This window comes from Agelaius phoeniceus, chromosome 4, assembly GCF_051311805.1.
Source record: "Agelaius phoeniceus isolate bAgePho1 chromosome 4, bAgePho1.hap1, whole genome shotgun sequence".
NCBI classification, from domain to species: Eukaryota; Metazoa; Chordata; class Aves; order Passeriformes; family Icteridae; genus Agelaius; species Agelaius phoeniceus.
In genome coordinates this window covers 51,913,020-51,927,294 of record NC_135268.1, presented here as the reverse complement: position 1 = coordinate 51,927,294, position 14,275 = coordinate 51,913,020, and the positions used below count along the sequence as shown (strand labels likewise).

Genomic DNA, 14,275 nt, shown 5'->3' with positions numbered 1-14,275 from the left:
GACATGCAAAGACCTGCCAATACATTCTTCAGAACAGGTAGACTGTCAATAATTTTGGCTGCATTTTGAAGGCAACCTTTTCCATCTCTTCCCATGAGTGCTCAGACTAACCATTATGCCTGTGCTCTTTTTGCCTGCTGCCTTCATCCTGGCAATCCCAAAACAGTTTGCAGTTAAACCATAGATTTAGAGTTCAAAACTCATGTTCTGGAGGAAGGAAGGGACCTGATGATGTGGCAAGACTAGTGTAATTTTTGTGATACTCAACAAATTCTGTTGACAAGATCTAAAAATATGTCTAAGCTGGGAGATTGGAGACAAGATTTGAACATAATAGAAGTTTCCATTTCTTAGTCTATTTTGGATTCAGGTTCTAAATTAGCATTTAGTAATACTGTCCTTTCTTTTACAGATTCAGTCACATTTAGCAACACTTGATGGAGAACAGTTGGAGACTGTGAAAAATGATTTAATTGCTATAAAAGAGATCTTTGTTCCAAAGGAATTAGATGATGAAGTGGTGCAGGCACAAAAAGGTAATTAGAATTACAGAGACTTAACCATATGAATAATTGCTACTTCTTTATCCAGTAATTAAAAAATTCCAGTCCAGACTGTAATTTCTGATATCCTAATAGTCTTCATAAGGTAGTTACTAAAATGAATACTCTAAAAGTTCTGGAAGCTGATCAGTGCTTAATTTTGAATTAAGCACTGAATATTTTAACTGAAGTGTGAATTATGCAAGCATAAATAAATATTATTTTGCTATATCATCAATGAAAGCAAAAAATGGAAAATAATAACTTTTTTGATAACTGAACTTTTCTTACAGAAATTGTATAATCTGAAAGTTTTGAAGTACTTAGAAATTATTTTCTGTTCGGCAACTTCATCCTCACTCTGCACCCCCTTTCTAGATGGGGGAAAAGATTTGAGTATCATAAAGAAATTTAAGAAGCCTGAATTTTTTTGAATGAAAGTGACTTTGAAACACAGTAGCAAGCTGCTTTATAGGTTTTGCTTAGCAAGATGTGGCACATGGAGTGTGAGAAGGAGGTTAGAGCAGCATAAGCGTTTCCGTAACTGAACACAGTTATGGCACAGCATTGAAGAGAATGGGATGAGCTCCCAAAAATACAATACAATGGGTGGGTGCTTTGGTTTGGGGCAAAATATGTGTCTTAAACAGGTCAGAAATGTTAGCAGTTCCCCAAACAGGTTAGAACAGAAGGGTAAAAAGTCAGCTTAAAGGCAGCATGGTTCATGTCTCCAGGCCTGTGAGATCCATACCAAACCTCTTAGAGCTAACAGCAAAATTCCCCTTGACCTGACTGAAGACTGGGTTATGCCATTGAAGGCCATGTTGCTGTGTTTTGGAAACAAAGAAACATAAAAGGATATTTCTTCCACATCCTCTTGGTCTTCTCAGGGTTACTATGCCCATAAAACCTCCATTTTGCAAGATGGTGAGATAAGATTTCTTTAGCCTTCAGAAAAGTTAGCAAAACTGTGTTAACATTCACATGTTCTAACAGGAGAGTAATTTCTTCTCAGGCTGCTCTTTCTGGCAGTGCTTACTCAGCTTGCCTGATCCCTCTCACAGGAAACTCACTGTTTCTCATTGAGGGGAACAGGAAGTGCTCAGCATAAAGTCTTAGTGTGGTAAAGTTTTGTGCTGTTTTTTTCCCCTCTTATTTACTCTTTAAACCCCATACCTCTATGGAGTTGTGCAAAATAGAAGTCAAGAAAATGTATTACCTGCTTAGGAGTGAGGATTCATGAGATGTCTGTTGTTCCATAATTTTTGTGGAAAGTAGTTCCTTGATTTGAAACCAGCTCCCAGGAGAAGTTCTGTTTCTTGCACAAAGTGATGTTTTCTCTGAAGGTCAGAAGTTCTGGTTTTTTTCAGTAAATCACAACAGCTTATCCTGCTCCTTGAAACATTTGCAAGGGTTTTGAATGGGTTGCAATCAAGGCAGTGAGCACCTTAAAAAGAGAGACCAAAGCAATGTGTGCTGCAGATTTGTCCTTGCAAAAGCAAACCACTCATCAGTGAAACACATTCCTTCCTCTAAGGCTGCGGAAACAGCTCTGACTGTTTTCTGGTACAAGTAGCAGAAGGCCACACACATACCCTTCCCTCTAATGCTTCCTCTCACTTTGATTATGCAGCCCTTTCATGCATTTTTCACTGCAGCTTCATTTCAGTTGTTTATGAAATAATGAGGAGAATGTTTGAAAAAGTGGCTTTACCTACATTTTGAAAGCTTTTAACACCAAAAATTTCATACATGAGGTTAAATAAGAGAGTAATCACAGTGAACAGTCAATTCAATATCCCAGTTACCAGTAATTTTGGTGCATATACATGCACACCTCCACACATTCCTTTCTTGTGCCACAGTCACTATTTTAGTGTTGGAATACTTGGTGAAACTATTTCACTGGATGTATTTGATCATATATAATATAAAATACTATAGCAGTAACACTCTAACAAAAACTGTCTTGTTATTTCTTGCAGCAGATACAGGAGAAGAGTTTGTCAGCATGCTCACAGAACTGCTGTTTGAATTGCATGTTGCTGCTACTCCTGACAAGCTAAATAAGGTTAGCACCTGTTACTGAGCTGCCTTCAGTTTCTTGAGCAAAGAAGGAGGGCTTTGTTCTGAAGTCTGACACAGAGCAGTAGCCAGTTCACTTCAGACAGCTCAGAGAGCAAAGTCTGGTAGACTGAGACTAAAATGCTGAATATAGAAAAGCTTTCACAGAAGTGAGATGAGTAAGGCAGTGCAGCTGGATGAGCCCTTTCCAGTGTTAGAAGGCTTGAATCAGGGGTGTCTCAGCAGAACAGAGTTCATGAGAACAGCAGATTTGATCTTACAGACTGGGAACAAAAGTCAGGTTCAGAATAATTTTTCTTGCTCTAAAAGTGAGTTGTGTGCTACTCTCTGTAGCCAGAGACCTACTGGAACAAAAGTGAGATGTCTGGGAGCTAGTCACATAACTAGTCACATTTGTACTATCAGGTCCCTTTAAAGCTGGTTCATCTGCTGGTCTTAAGCTCAAATGAGTGTTTGTCTCTCTAGCTACATAGACAGACTGTGGATAACTAGCTTAGGCTTAAGTCTTAATGTGTTTTAATTTGATTTAATGTTAAAAAGGAGTCATCATAAATTTCCTACTAAGCATAGCAGTAGTCTAAACTTGTATAAAGTCTCAGGACTCTTCAGCTTTGATCTATTTGCATGCCAGGGAAAGCAGCTCAAGTTATTATTTCTCTTATTTTTAATAAGAGAATTAATAAATATCTCCAATTTTTTTTTCTTTTTTCTACACACTTCTTATTTTCTTGTTTGGAAAACTGTGTAAAGAAAGATTTCTGTGCAAATTCTTTTGAATGATAAAGGTGAAATATTAACTTTGGAATTAACACCAGCTCTATATGTTGGTTAGGAGTATTATACCTTTAGAGGAATTATCCCTGGATGAACTATCTTTATGCAGTCCAAAATGATTCTCCCTACAATTTCTTAAGTGTACACTTCTTAAATGCCACTCTGAGGTTTCATACATTCAAATTTCTGAGTATAAAGAGGAAGTGATTAAATGTATTGTTAATTGATGTTCAGGAATGTCATTTCAGTCTCTTTTCAAGCTGAACTTTGGGGTTGGGTTCTTTGTTTGGCAGGCTAGGAAAAAAGCTCATGAATGGCTGGAAGAAGCCAGTTTGTCCACCCCAGTAGACATAGAAGAGGAGCTAAATGAAAAACCTGAAGAACCTGGTGAAGAAAAGACTCAAAAAGACAATACAATTGAGAGTAATAAAACAGAAGTAGACAAAAGCAAAACTGTGGAGGTAAAATAACTTTTGGAGGATAAGTTTCATTAAGTGATAAGATTGTTTCTTTGTGTGTTGGCTTTATATGTCATCCTTAATTTTTAAATTCATGGAATAAGAAATAATAATACACAACTATTCACTGTAGACCCAGTTGAAGACTAAATTACATAAATATTCTTACTGTTATTCTGTTTCCATAAGTAAATATCACAGTGAGAGGTTCTCTATCGCATTGTTTTTATGGTTTTATATCTGTGGTTTTGTGTTTAAGCATGTGTATACTTAACATACAGTGAGCTGAGGGATGCTGAGGGGTAATGTCAAACATTACATGCACACTGAAAGTTGTATCTCAGTGTTTCTTAGTATCTCCTTCTCTCAGTGACAATACTTGGGAAAATGTTCAAACTATTTAAAGTTTCAGTCATAAACAGACAAAACAAATATTATTTAGGCAACTAACAACTGTTCATTCTTTTTATGAAAGATAGCTCTTAAGGCTAAAAGTGTTCATTTAGACAGTTCTGATAAGGTTAATTGTGATTGAGTATTTTCTGTCAAGTTAATGGCAATACTAAATGTATTTAGTACTAAATACTAAATCTTTGTTGAGATTATTTCTAATTAGAAATTATCTGTCGTGTTTCCTTACAAAAAAGTCTAAAGAAGCAGACAGAATATATACACTGTATATATTACAGATTTTTATGTGATTGCAGATTACCAGCTGGCATCAGCTTGTGAAAGCTGTAACCCCACGGTGCTACGTACAGATTTCTATAATTGTTGATAAAAGCCAATTTTTTATTGGGCATGTTATCTATTTCTGCTCTAGAGATTCAGCTAAGGGATGGCTCAGTACTTTTGGCTCCCTATGAAAATAATTATGATTGTGACTTATTCTAGAGATTAAGTACCTTTCTGTTTGTTAGGACAAGGTTTAAAAGTGGTATGTTGGAAAATCCAAGAGCCTGACCTAGTTCCCAGCCAAGCAGACAGTAGACTTGATCTTACTAATTTTTCAGAGCAAGTAGAATGTATTTTATAGTCTGTGGATATTTAATTTTCCAGTATTTTTTGTGAAGATGGCTGATTTTACTTCACCATGTATGTGTTGGTATTTCCAGTTGGGGTAGGAAGGATTCCTATGTTTGAAATTCTTTTATATGTATATATCTATAAATATATTTATCAGTGTTGTTATTATTGATTATATTATTCCCATTTTTAATTTAAGGAAATCTACATGCTGTCCATTGAAAGTCTGGCTGAGGTAACTGCTCGTTGTATTGAACAGCTTCATAAAGTAGCAGAATTAATTCTACATGGGCAAGAAGTAGAAAAAACAGCACAAGATCAAGCAAAAGTACTGACAAAGTGAGTAATATGTACTTCATATATGAACATTTGACATTTGCATAGAACTCATGAAGTTCCATTTAGCTTGAAGGCACAGTAAGTTCATGGATCAACAAACAGCACTGCATTTAGGGGTCCTGGTGCTGTATTTTCTCATAAAATCAGGTTCTATAGGCTACCTGTCATTTTTTGACATGGCTGACATATGTATGTGTTACAAAAACATGACCTATACACAGGCTAAAAGTTATTTCTGCTCCAGCAAGCAAATGTCCCAACTTGGGTTGCATTTCCTGTTCCCTCTGCAGAAGATACTTTGCCTGCATATATGGAATTTGTTTTTAGAGTGTATAATGCAGTCCTATTATCTGCCAGCAGAGTTTCATTATCTAGTGTTTATCTGCCAAAAATATAAAAAATCAATTTGTAGATCTAAACAATAGACCCAATTTGTTAGCAACTTTGTAGTTAACCATAGTAACCCAGAATTTCAAGAAGCCAGTCTGTCTAGTGGGACTCCAAACTCAAATATCAAGCTCTCTATAGTTATTAAGTCTACTGATTTCAGTAAGTTTTCATGTTAAGATATTTTAAACAATTGACCCCTAAGTAAGTAAAATATTTAACCAAGTGCTTGTCCTTAGCAATGCTACTAAGAATAGCAAAGTCCATAGGAACACTTCAGTCTAAATCAAAGCACTTATTAAGTATTTTTCAGAATCAGAGCTAAGGTACAGTGCACCTTGCAGGATGAGGCCCTGTGGGATACACTTGGGAATGTCTAGGAAAACAATTAAAGATCTCAGAATGGAATTGTTCTCTCATATTTTAACCACAAATGGTCTTTCCCTTTTAGCACAGACTAAATGTTTTATTGTTCAGTAGAAAACTTCTCACTGTTCTCATTCAAGTTTGATTTATTTCCAACAGTATTCCTAGAAATTGTGTTGCTGCAATCATCAGAAAAAAACATGAACTGGAAGTTTAGAATTTAAACAAGTGAAACCTTGCACTGTCAAAAAAAACTGGTGTGTGCAACAACACATCATTTTGCTGCTGTAGTCACCAGTGGATTTTTCAGTGAAGGAATTTAAAACCTTTATCATGAACAGTTTTGCCTAAATATTTTAAAGATATTTAGAAGCAAAATTGCTTTAAGAACATCTTTCCTTCCAAGATAAAGTTTGTCATGGGGTTTTTATCTATTAATAGGTCAAGAATGTATTTTTATATTTGTCTCTCTTGTTTTTTTAAACCAGTTTAACAAGTGCCATGTGCAATGAAGTTTCATCTTTATCAAAGAAGTTTTCTGATTCTGTAACAGCAGCTGGGGTAAGATGACAGCATTTTCTGTAGCATTTGGGGTTTTTTTAACAAAGTTCACCTCTTGAAACAGAAATTCTTATGTGGGTCCAGAGGCTTTATATCAGCAAAGAGGCCACTTCTTTCCTCAGGTCAAGAACACAGAGCATTTTTACAGCAGGGGAAGTTTACAAGCCTTATAAATTCTCTCTTTCTAGAAACCACTTCCTGTTTTTCCCGATCACCACTCAACACTTCTCACATTGAAGGGCCCCACATTTGAAGTTACACAGCTTGATGATAATTTCTTCTCCGACTTAGCCTATCCCTTTTAAACACATTTGTGTAAAAGTCATTAACAGATTGTACTTGCAGTACCTTAAGATGGTTTCATGAGTTGTCTTCTTAGCCTTTACTAGATCCCCTGGCTTAGCACTGCAGTGTTTCAAAAGGTTTAAAAGATTAGAAAATCTGTTTGGTCCAACTTAAAAAAAAATCACTCTGTCTTCTATCATAAGATATTCTGTTTAAGAACATCCATTTATCTGTGAACATCTTTGCTAGAAATAGTGTCCTGCCTTTCAAGATGCTTCAAGGATGACTGACATCTCAGTATTATAGCAGGATTCAGAGGTAAAAATTGTGCTGTTGCTGAAATCTTCTGTAAACATCAGAGAAGAGCAAATTCGGGTTCTCCTGATAGTTCCATGAAAACATGAATGTAATTCAAATGAAATTTTTCCAGTTTTCCATTAGCTCTTCCAGCACATCTCTGAGCATCTTTTTTCATAGTTATTTGCTAAGGACGTGATTTATGTATTTCCTTTTATCATGAATAATTTACATAACTTCCAATTACTGCAAGGAAAAAATGCTTATTTTACATTTTGGGATTGTACTTTAGCATATATCTGTGGGACACTTGAAATAAATGCATGCACAAAAACATAAAAAAAATTGCACACCAAATACTAAACTGGCCCACTAAACAGTGCATTTTGTAATGGATTTTCTAGTAACTGAGAGTAAAAATGTAATTCTTTTCTCTGACCATCTCTCCTTGGTTCTGCTGTCTTTCTCCAAACTAAAATTAAGAAGTTTCATTTTTCTGTAAATCTGTAATACGAGAGCTACAAGGTTGTAAGTCGAAATCCTTCAGTTAAATTAATTAGTATTGTGTTCAGTGTTGAAAGAAAACAACTCTTGCTGGAGGTTACTGTTTTTCTAAAAAACCACATTGCATTGAACAGTGTGAATAAAAAAGGGAAGAACTTTTGCCATTTTAAAAAGTAGAGGAGGTAATGAATCTGGATTTTCTAGCCTCTATAGTGTCACTACTCATTGTATCCATCTGTCTTCCTATCTGGTGGTTGAGAGGAAGGTCATGCATGCTGAGCTGTTTCACTGGGCAACCTGCACTGCCCAGCTCATGTGCTGCCTCCAGTTTGGGGATCTGAGTTTCACCTGGTTTTCCTTCTGTCAGGGACCTTTCATCTGGTCCTAACCACAGATATTTGTGTAACTTCTAAGAACTTAATTTTTCTTCTGACATGTCTTTTTCCTTTTGGTGTCCTTGAAAATGTGCAAGGAGTTAAAATTGTTGTGGGATGTGAAAAGGTCACTGATGGACAGATGGACAAACAATGTCATTACATAAACCTCACACCTGTAGGAAAGAAGCAATTTGAAACTCTGTGGTACATGAAATAATGAAGAATAAAACCCTGGGCCTCAGGGTTCATTGTATTCTGTGGTAGAAATGCATAGGGTGTACTGAGGTATGGTTGAAATGCAGACAGCAGTTACTAGCAATACTGAGATAAACAGGCTGGGTAAGAATCAAGGTGAAAGAAGACCTCTACAGAATTCATAAAATCACATCTCTGATATCAGTATATTTCTGTTAAGTGTATTTCTTGACCTGGCTTTTCATTCTGTTTTCTGATTTACAGAGCAATATGAAGGCAGAGGTTCTTAACCCCATCATTAACAGTGTGCTATTAGAGGTAAGCTCCACCTCTTCACATTAGAAAATGTTCTAATAAAATTATTTTAAATGAGACAGGCACATTTATTTCCAAAGGCAAAAACTATTTAAAAAGTAATGACAATATCATTCTGGCTGTTTGGTGCCAGAACATAAATTTTGTGCTCAGCCTCTCCCCCAAACACTTCAGCAGTCAGGTTGCATTTACTGAGGATTCTTAAGAGCTGTATGACTGAAGTGAGGCTGGCCAGCTCTGAAACTTTGCTGCTGTACTGGTCAGAGCACAGTAACAAATTGCACCTTCAGAGTATTCTTTCCTTTAAAATTTGGATTGTAGGTATGCTACAGTGTTTCTCATCCGCAGGCATTTAGATTTTTACAAAGATTCACAGTCTAGCAACAGCCTTGGTCAGCACATGGATAACCATGTGTCAGACCATCAAAATGTTCATGAGTGATTTCTTTTATTTGACACCATGTTCTATTTTTCTTCAGAAAAGCACAGTGAATAAAACATACTTCAATTTCACCAAGAAGAGGTTGAGATGAAGTAATATCCTCATAAAGTCCTAAAACTCATAGGAACTGCAGCACAGGTTTTTAACTCTGTTAGATCATAGACAGAAAGAAACATAAAGTAGTGACCATATATTGTCATTCTGTATTTAATAGCTGCATTCCCTTAAAAATAAGGAGAAGATTGCTTTACAATAGGCAATTTTGCACTGAATTAACAATACCTGTAAGGAAAATTAAGGAAAGTTGAATAGAGCTGTAGTGAAGACTACCATGCAGTTCCTTTTGTTATAGGGTAAATATGCTGTAACTGCTGACTTACCTTCCTGTGCTCCAGGAACTGCAAAATCTAGGAATATTTAGAATTGTGGAATACAATGTTTTGTACTTCATAAATCCCATAGCTGTATACAAGTATGTATTAATACAGTCTAGGATCATGGAGAATTACAGGGCACTATACTGTTCAGTATTAGAAATTCCAAAAATAGTACTACATGTTAAAACCATTATAATTTGAACTGTTAATTTCAGTGACACTTCTCCCACCTACAGCAAATTCAAAATTAGTTCAGTTGATGGAAAGCCTAGCTGGCTTGTGTTTAAAAGACAAATCTGCTTCTCAACACTGTGGCATTTTATTCTACTCATATTACCAACAAAACTTAGAGTTCAAACTTAGTGGCAGTCAGATTTTCTATATTTATTCAGGCTATGCTATCTACTGATTCTAAAGTCTTGTATGAAACAATGCTAATATAGCATGATGCAAAGGTAAAAAAAAAAAAAGGAAAATAAAAAGTCCAGTGTCCTTCCTGAAGTACATGGCAGCTGTACTGATGACCCACATGTTTTCTCCTCCCTTTAGGGCTGCAACAGTACTACTTATATCCAGGATGCTTTCCAGTTACTGCTTCCAGTTCTGCAGATTTCCCATATCCAGGCCAGTTGTTCCAAAGCCCAGGAGTTGTCAGCTTGAGAGCAACCACAGACCCGAAGTCTTGAGCTGTGCCAAGAGAAGAGCTGGTACAAGAGATGTCTGGCCACTAGAGTTCTTTGAAGACACTAAATGCTGTTTTGCACACACAGTACTGAACATTTTAAAACTCTTTCAGACTTTAAGACTTTAGAAGTAGTTAGTAAAGTGAATAACTTCTTTTCCAGTGTAGTTCATGCTTTGCATTAATTTAAACAGAAGTTTATTGATTATTAGCATTGACTTAAATACAGATTCTAAATGTTGACCCTTTCAGTTGTAAACAATGTATGAAATGAATTGGAATGTAAAGTTTCTAAAACATTTAACTTCAAATTACCATTTATATTGTTTATATTGTAACTACAGTTTAAAAACTCTGTTTCAGAAGATGGTTTCAGTATTTAATTTTTGCCAAAATGAACAAATTATCAAAGTGTTGAGCTTGTTAAGTATTATTTTGAGTAGCAAATAATAACATCATATTAATATATACCACTAACATCACACTTTGTATTGAAGGAGTTGCACAGCAATAGGTATTAACTTTACTAAGTGAAAATTATGGAGGTTATGCATAAAGAATTATACTGAAAAGAAATTTTCTGAGCCAGTTAAGATTACAGGTATAGCTCTATATTTGCTGACCCATAAGTTTATATTAATTTAGGTCCATTTCATCATTTCAATGGTTGAACAACACAGGAAAAAAAAAGTAATCTTTTTCATATGCAGGGATAGAAAATTTCCCTTTTGTTTGGCAATCAAAACACCTGCTGAACAACCTTCTCTCTGTATTACTGGGTTAACACTTTGGGGTTTACTGATACCTACAGTTCAGAAATAGAAGTTGTAGCAAGAAGTTATGAAAGAATTGGTTTGGGTGTGGAGGTCATATGTGAGAGGAATAATCTTTTTTCTGAGGCAATAGGGCACAAGCAAGCAATAGGAATGACATTTCATAACAACACTAGCAACCATGCTAATTTGTGCATATCTTTAGTTTAAAATACTGAGCTTTGGACCTAAGAATTTGTTTAGGCTAGTTTATCTCTTAGACAGGAAGAAACTTCCAATATTTTACATAGCCTATTCTCTTGAATTTTTGTCATTTATTATGTTTCTTTCCATTATTTTGTATTTTTCTGTCTTGGTATACTCATGAATTGTATTTAAATGCTAATTTTTACAGTTAACTTAATATGTTTAAGCATAGTTCATAATCATAAAAATAATTAAATTGAGTGTGAGGCAGTTTCTGTTTGATAGAAAAAAGAAACCATGTATCTGCTTTGCACATGGTAACTTCCTTGACTACAAATAAGTGGACAGAAAGGTCTTTTGGTGTTTTACAGTATTGTGGTCCCTGTTCCTCTGTCACAGTCATAGTGGCTTTTCCATTTTTTGTTATTTAGAGATGAAATTTTGCCTATCCCTGAAATAAGGTTTATTATGCAAAATCTATTTCCTGGCACCCTGTAATTTAACAGACATAGAGATATCTTCCTGGGTAAGTAGAAGATGTACAGTCTTCAAATTCATTTGTACAGGCTGAATATAATATCAGAAGCCTCAGGGGATGATGTTTGAAATCCCTGAGGGGCATTCTTAAGACAAAGATTGCTTGTCTGAGTTACTCCTTACTAGAGGTTCATTATCTTGCTTAAATTATGCATTTATGAATAAAGTATCTTACCCTGAAGTAAAAGAAGCTATAAAAAGTAACATGGAGACCTAAGGTATTTACATCTGTACAATGTAGGAAGGGGAACAGGGCAGTATGTAAGCGTAGGGATACTCCCATCTGATCTTAGATTCAGTCATCTTGTCCTAGGAAAACTGAATGTTGCATCTTCAAATCAGCTTTAGGTAAATAATATTCCAGTAGAAAAGTACTCTATGGATATAGCCAGAGTATTTTGTTTGCACTGATTTGATTTTTCCACCAGTCAAATAAATAATTTGAGATACTGAACTGAGACAGTACAGTAAAAGGGAGTGGTTTGAAGAATAATGTGATGGGAGTATATTCTCAGTGAAGTAATTTGCTTTCTGATTTTTTCATTTACCTTCGGAATGATGAGTATGATTTTACTGGGAGACTGACAAAAACAGATGCTGCCTTAAACTTCTAATGGATAGTGTTCTTTCTTTCATCACTGCCCTTTTCCAGGTTAGTACACTGAGCCTTGGCACTTGGCAAACTACTAGGTTTTAAGTACTTGTGAAAATTACCTGTTTTCTTGAGCAGATGTGTTTTCCATGGCATTCCATTCACTTTTGAGCACACCCACCCTATAATGCAGCCACAAAGGAGGCAGGCTTGTGCACTAAGTTCAGAATTTGTCTGGATTAAACTTAAAAACAATGTCTGCATGCCTACAGTCTTGCAGATGATCCACAGTTACAGGTCATCCCAGAAGAATGAGCTGGAATGCGACTGTTAAAGAAGTAATTTACTGAATATTAAGGATACTGACTTCTTTTTGTCTTGGGTTTGGGGATTTTTTGGGTAAACAAACCAAAGCAAGCTGAAAGTTGTTTACTGCTTTTTAGGGTATACTCTATTCATGTGTAAACATCTCTTCTCCATGAGTTCCTCCTACACTCCAGCTTCCATTGCTAGAGACAGCTGAACAAAAGAACTGTCTCTTCCACTTTTTATCATGCTGCTTAAGTCACCCACTGAAGCCTTCCTCCAAAATGTGCCTCAGTCATATCATACAAAATCAGTCATTACCAGCTGGGATGCTTCTTAATGATGTGTGTCACCAGTAATGTCCAGTGTCACTCACCAGTCAGGATTCATAACAATTTCAAGGAGTCTGAAACAGTGTTTTGAATGACAAATACAGGTTTCCCCGCTTTTTTCTGACTCACAGAAGTGTTTTTATCATACAAGCATTCACCCAGCTCATAGGATTATATTTGAGACATTCCAGTTGTATTTCAGATGACAGCCCCATCCTTTCTGCTAGTCTCAGAAGAATGTAGAGCGTGGAAATGGACTTTCCTGAGTTCTTTTGAAAACCATCTCAGAGTAAGGCTTAACATGATGCCATCAGCGAGTCTGACCTACTTTGGAGTTCTTACAGTTGGACTGGAAAGCCTCTGGACTTTAAACACTTTATTCTGTCTCAGGTCAACCTTTGTTGCTGAAGCTGCTTTTATTGTGCAACTTATACATTTTCCATGCTGTCTCCTACTTCAGCATTCATATTGATGACATTGTGCAGTTTTAGAATTAAAAATTGAAAATAAAATGTCAAAAATTCAGTGGTATTAAAAAGATGGGAGACAGAAGTTATTTTCAAAAGGAAAAAAAAATGTGCTCTCTGGAAATAAGAACAATTTTCAAGGTTGCATTAGAGAAAAGCCTCTGTAAAAATATTTTTTTCAGCATTTTTCAGAATAAACAAGAGATGACATCTGATTAGCTCAGCAGAACGGGAATAATTCACTTCTGAAGTAAAATGAAAATCTGCGCGAACTGAAAGGTAGTCAAGAGGTGGAACATTAAAAGAGGAAGAGCTCAAAGGAAAGAATAGAAAGGAAATAGGAAAAAGAAAAGAATAGGTAAGAGCAGTTAATTTGATCACTGTGGATCTGCAGTGCTCATTCTCCCTCTATTGGCTGCCCTGCAAAAGTCCCTGAGCACGTTTGCTAAGAACTCCTTAGCAGTCTCCCCACTTTGATCTCCTCTTCACAGCCTTCCATTACAGCCTTTTGAGGACCTACCCAGAACACCAGGTAATTCAAGTAATTTTTAAACACCTTCAGAAGTCCCTCAACCCATTTAATAGATTTGGGAAAATGCAGCCCTGCTCTTCCAGCCCTTTGAGATCTCAGAGACTGTATCAGCAGCTTATCTGGTGCTGGCATTTAAGATGGTCTCTGCCTTCCCTCCAGTTCCCTTTGCCAGTTCAGTCCTGTGTCCATTTTGCACGTTCTCTGCTCCACCAGTTCCACCTTCCCCACCAGTTCTGTTCACACACACACACCCCTTCTCCACCTTCATGTCTCTTTTCCCTTGCTGATTTCTGAGGCTCTTCCCTCCTGCTCATCATCTTGTGCTTGAGAGGCTGCACCAGGACATCCTTTCTCTCCTGACATGTTCAGTTCTGACAAAGCCAGAAATGAGGACAAGGATTTACAAGGATGTGGGAGGAGAGAAACCAAACCTCAGGAGAAAATGGCAAGACTAAACCAGTTGTTTTCAGTCCCTCAAGTGTAAGGAGGTTGGACCAGTGACCACCTGAAATCTTTCTCAACCAGAATTACTTCAGAA

The 14,275-nt window shown here is 36.3% G+C and overlaps 1 protein-coding gene across 2 annotated transcripts in view; it reads left to right on the top strand.

Moving 5' to 3' along the window:
• The window catches only part of FAM114A1 (family with sequence similarity 114 member A1), a 31,756-nt gene extending 18,682 nt beyond the window's left edge, over positions 1 to 13,074 (top strand). For both annotated transcript variants that reach the window (XM_054633688.2, XM_077177609.1), the window contains 7 exons: positions 413 to 536; positions 2,528 to 2,613; positions 3,695 to 3,862; positions 5,085 to 5,224; positions 6,466 to 6,538; positions 8,461 to 8,514; positions 9,880 to 13,074. In XM_054633688.2, the coding sequence (XP_054489663.2) occupies positions 413 to 536; positions 2,528 to 2,613; positions 3,695 to 3,862; positions 5,085 to 5,224; positions 6,466 to 6,538; positions 8,461 to 8,514; positions 9,880 to 9,990 (756 nt within the window). In that variant the 3' untranslated portion in view covers positions 9,991 to 13,074. The remainder of the gene's footprint in view (positions 1 to 412; positions 537 to 2,527; positions 2,614 to 3,694; positions 3,863 to 5,084; positions 5,225 to 6,465; positions 6,539 to 8,460; positions 8,515 to 9,879) is intronic.
• The last annotated feature ends 1,201 nt before the right edge of the window (positions 13,075 to 14,275 follow it).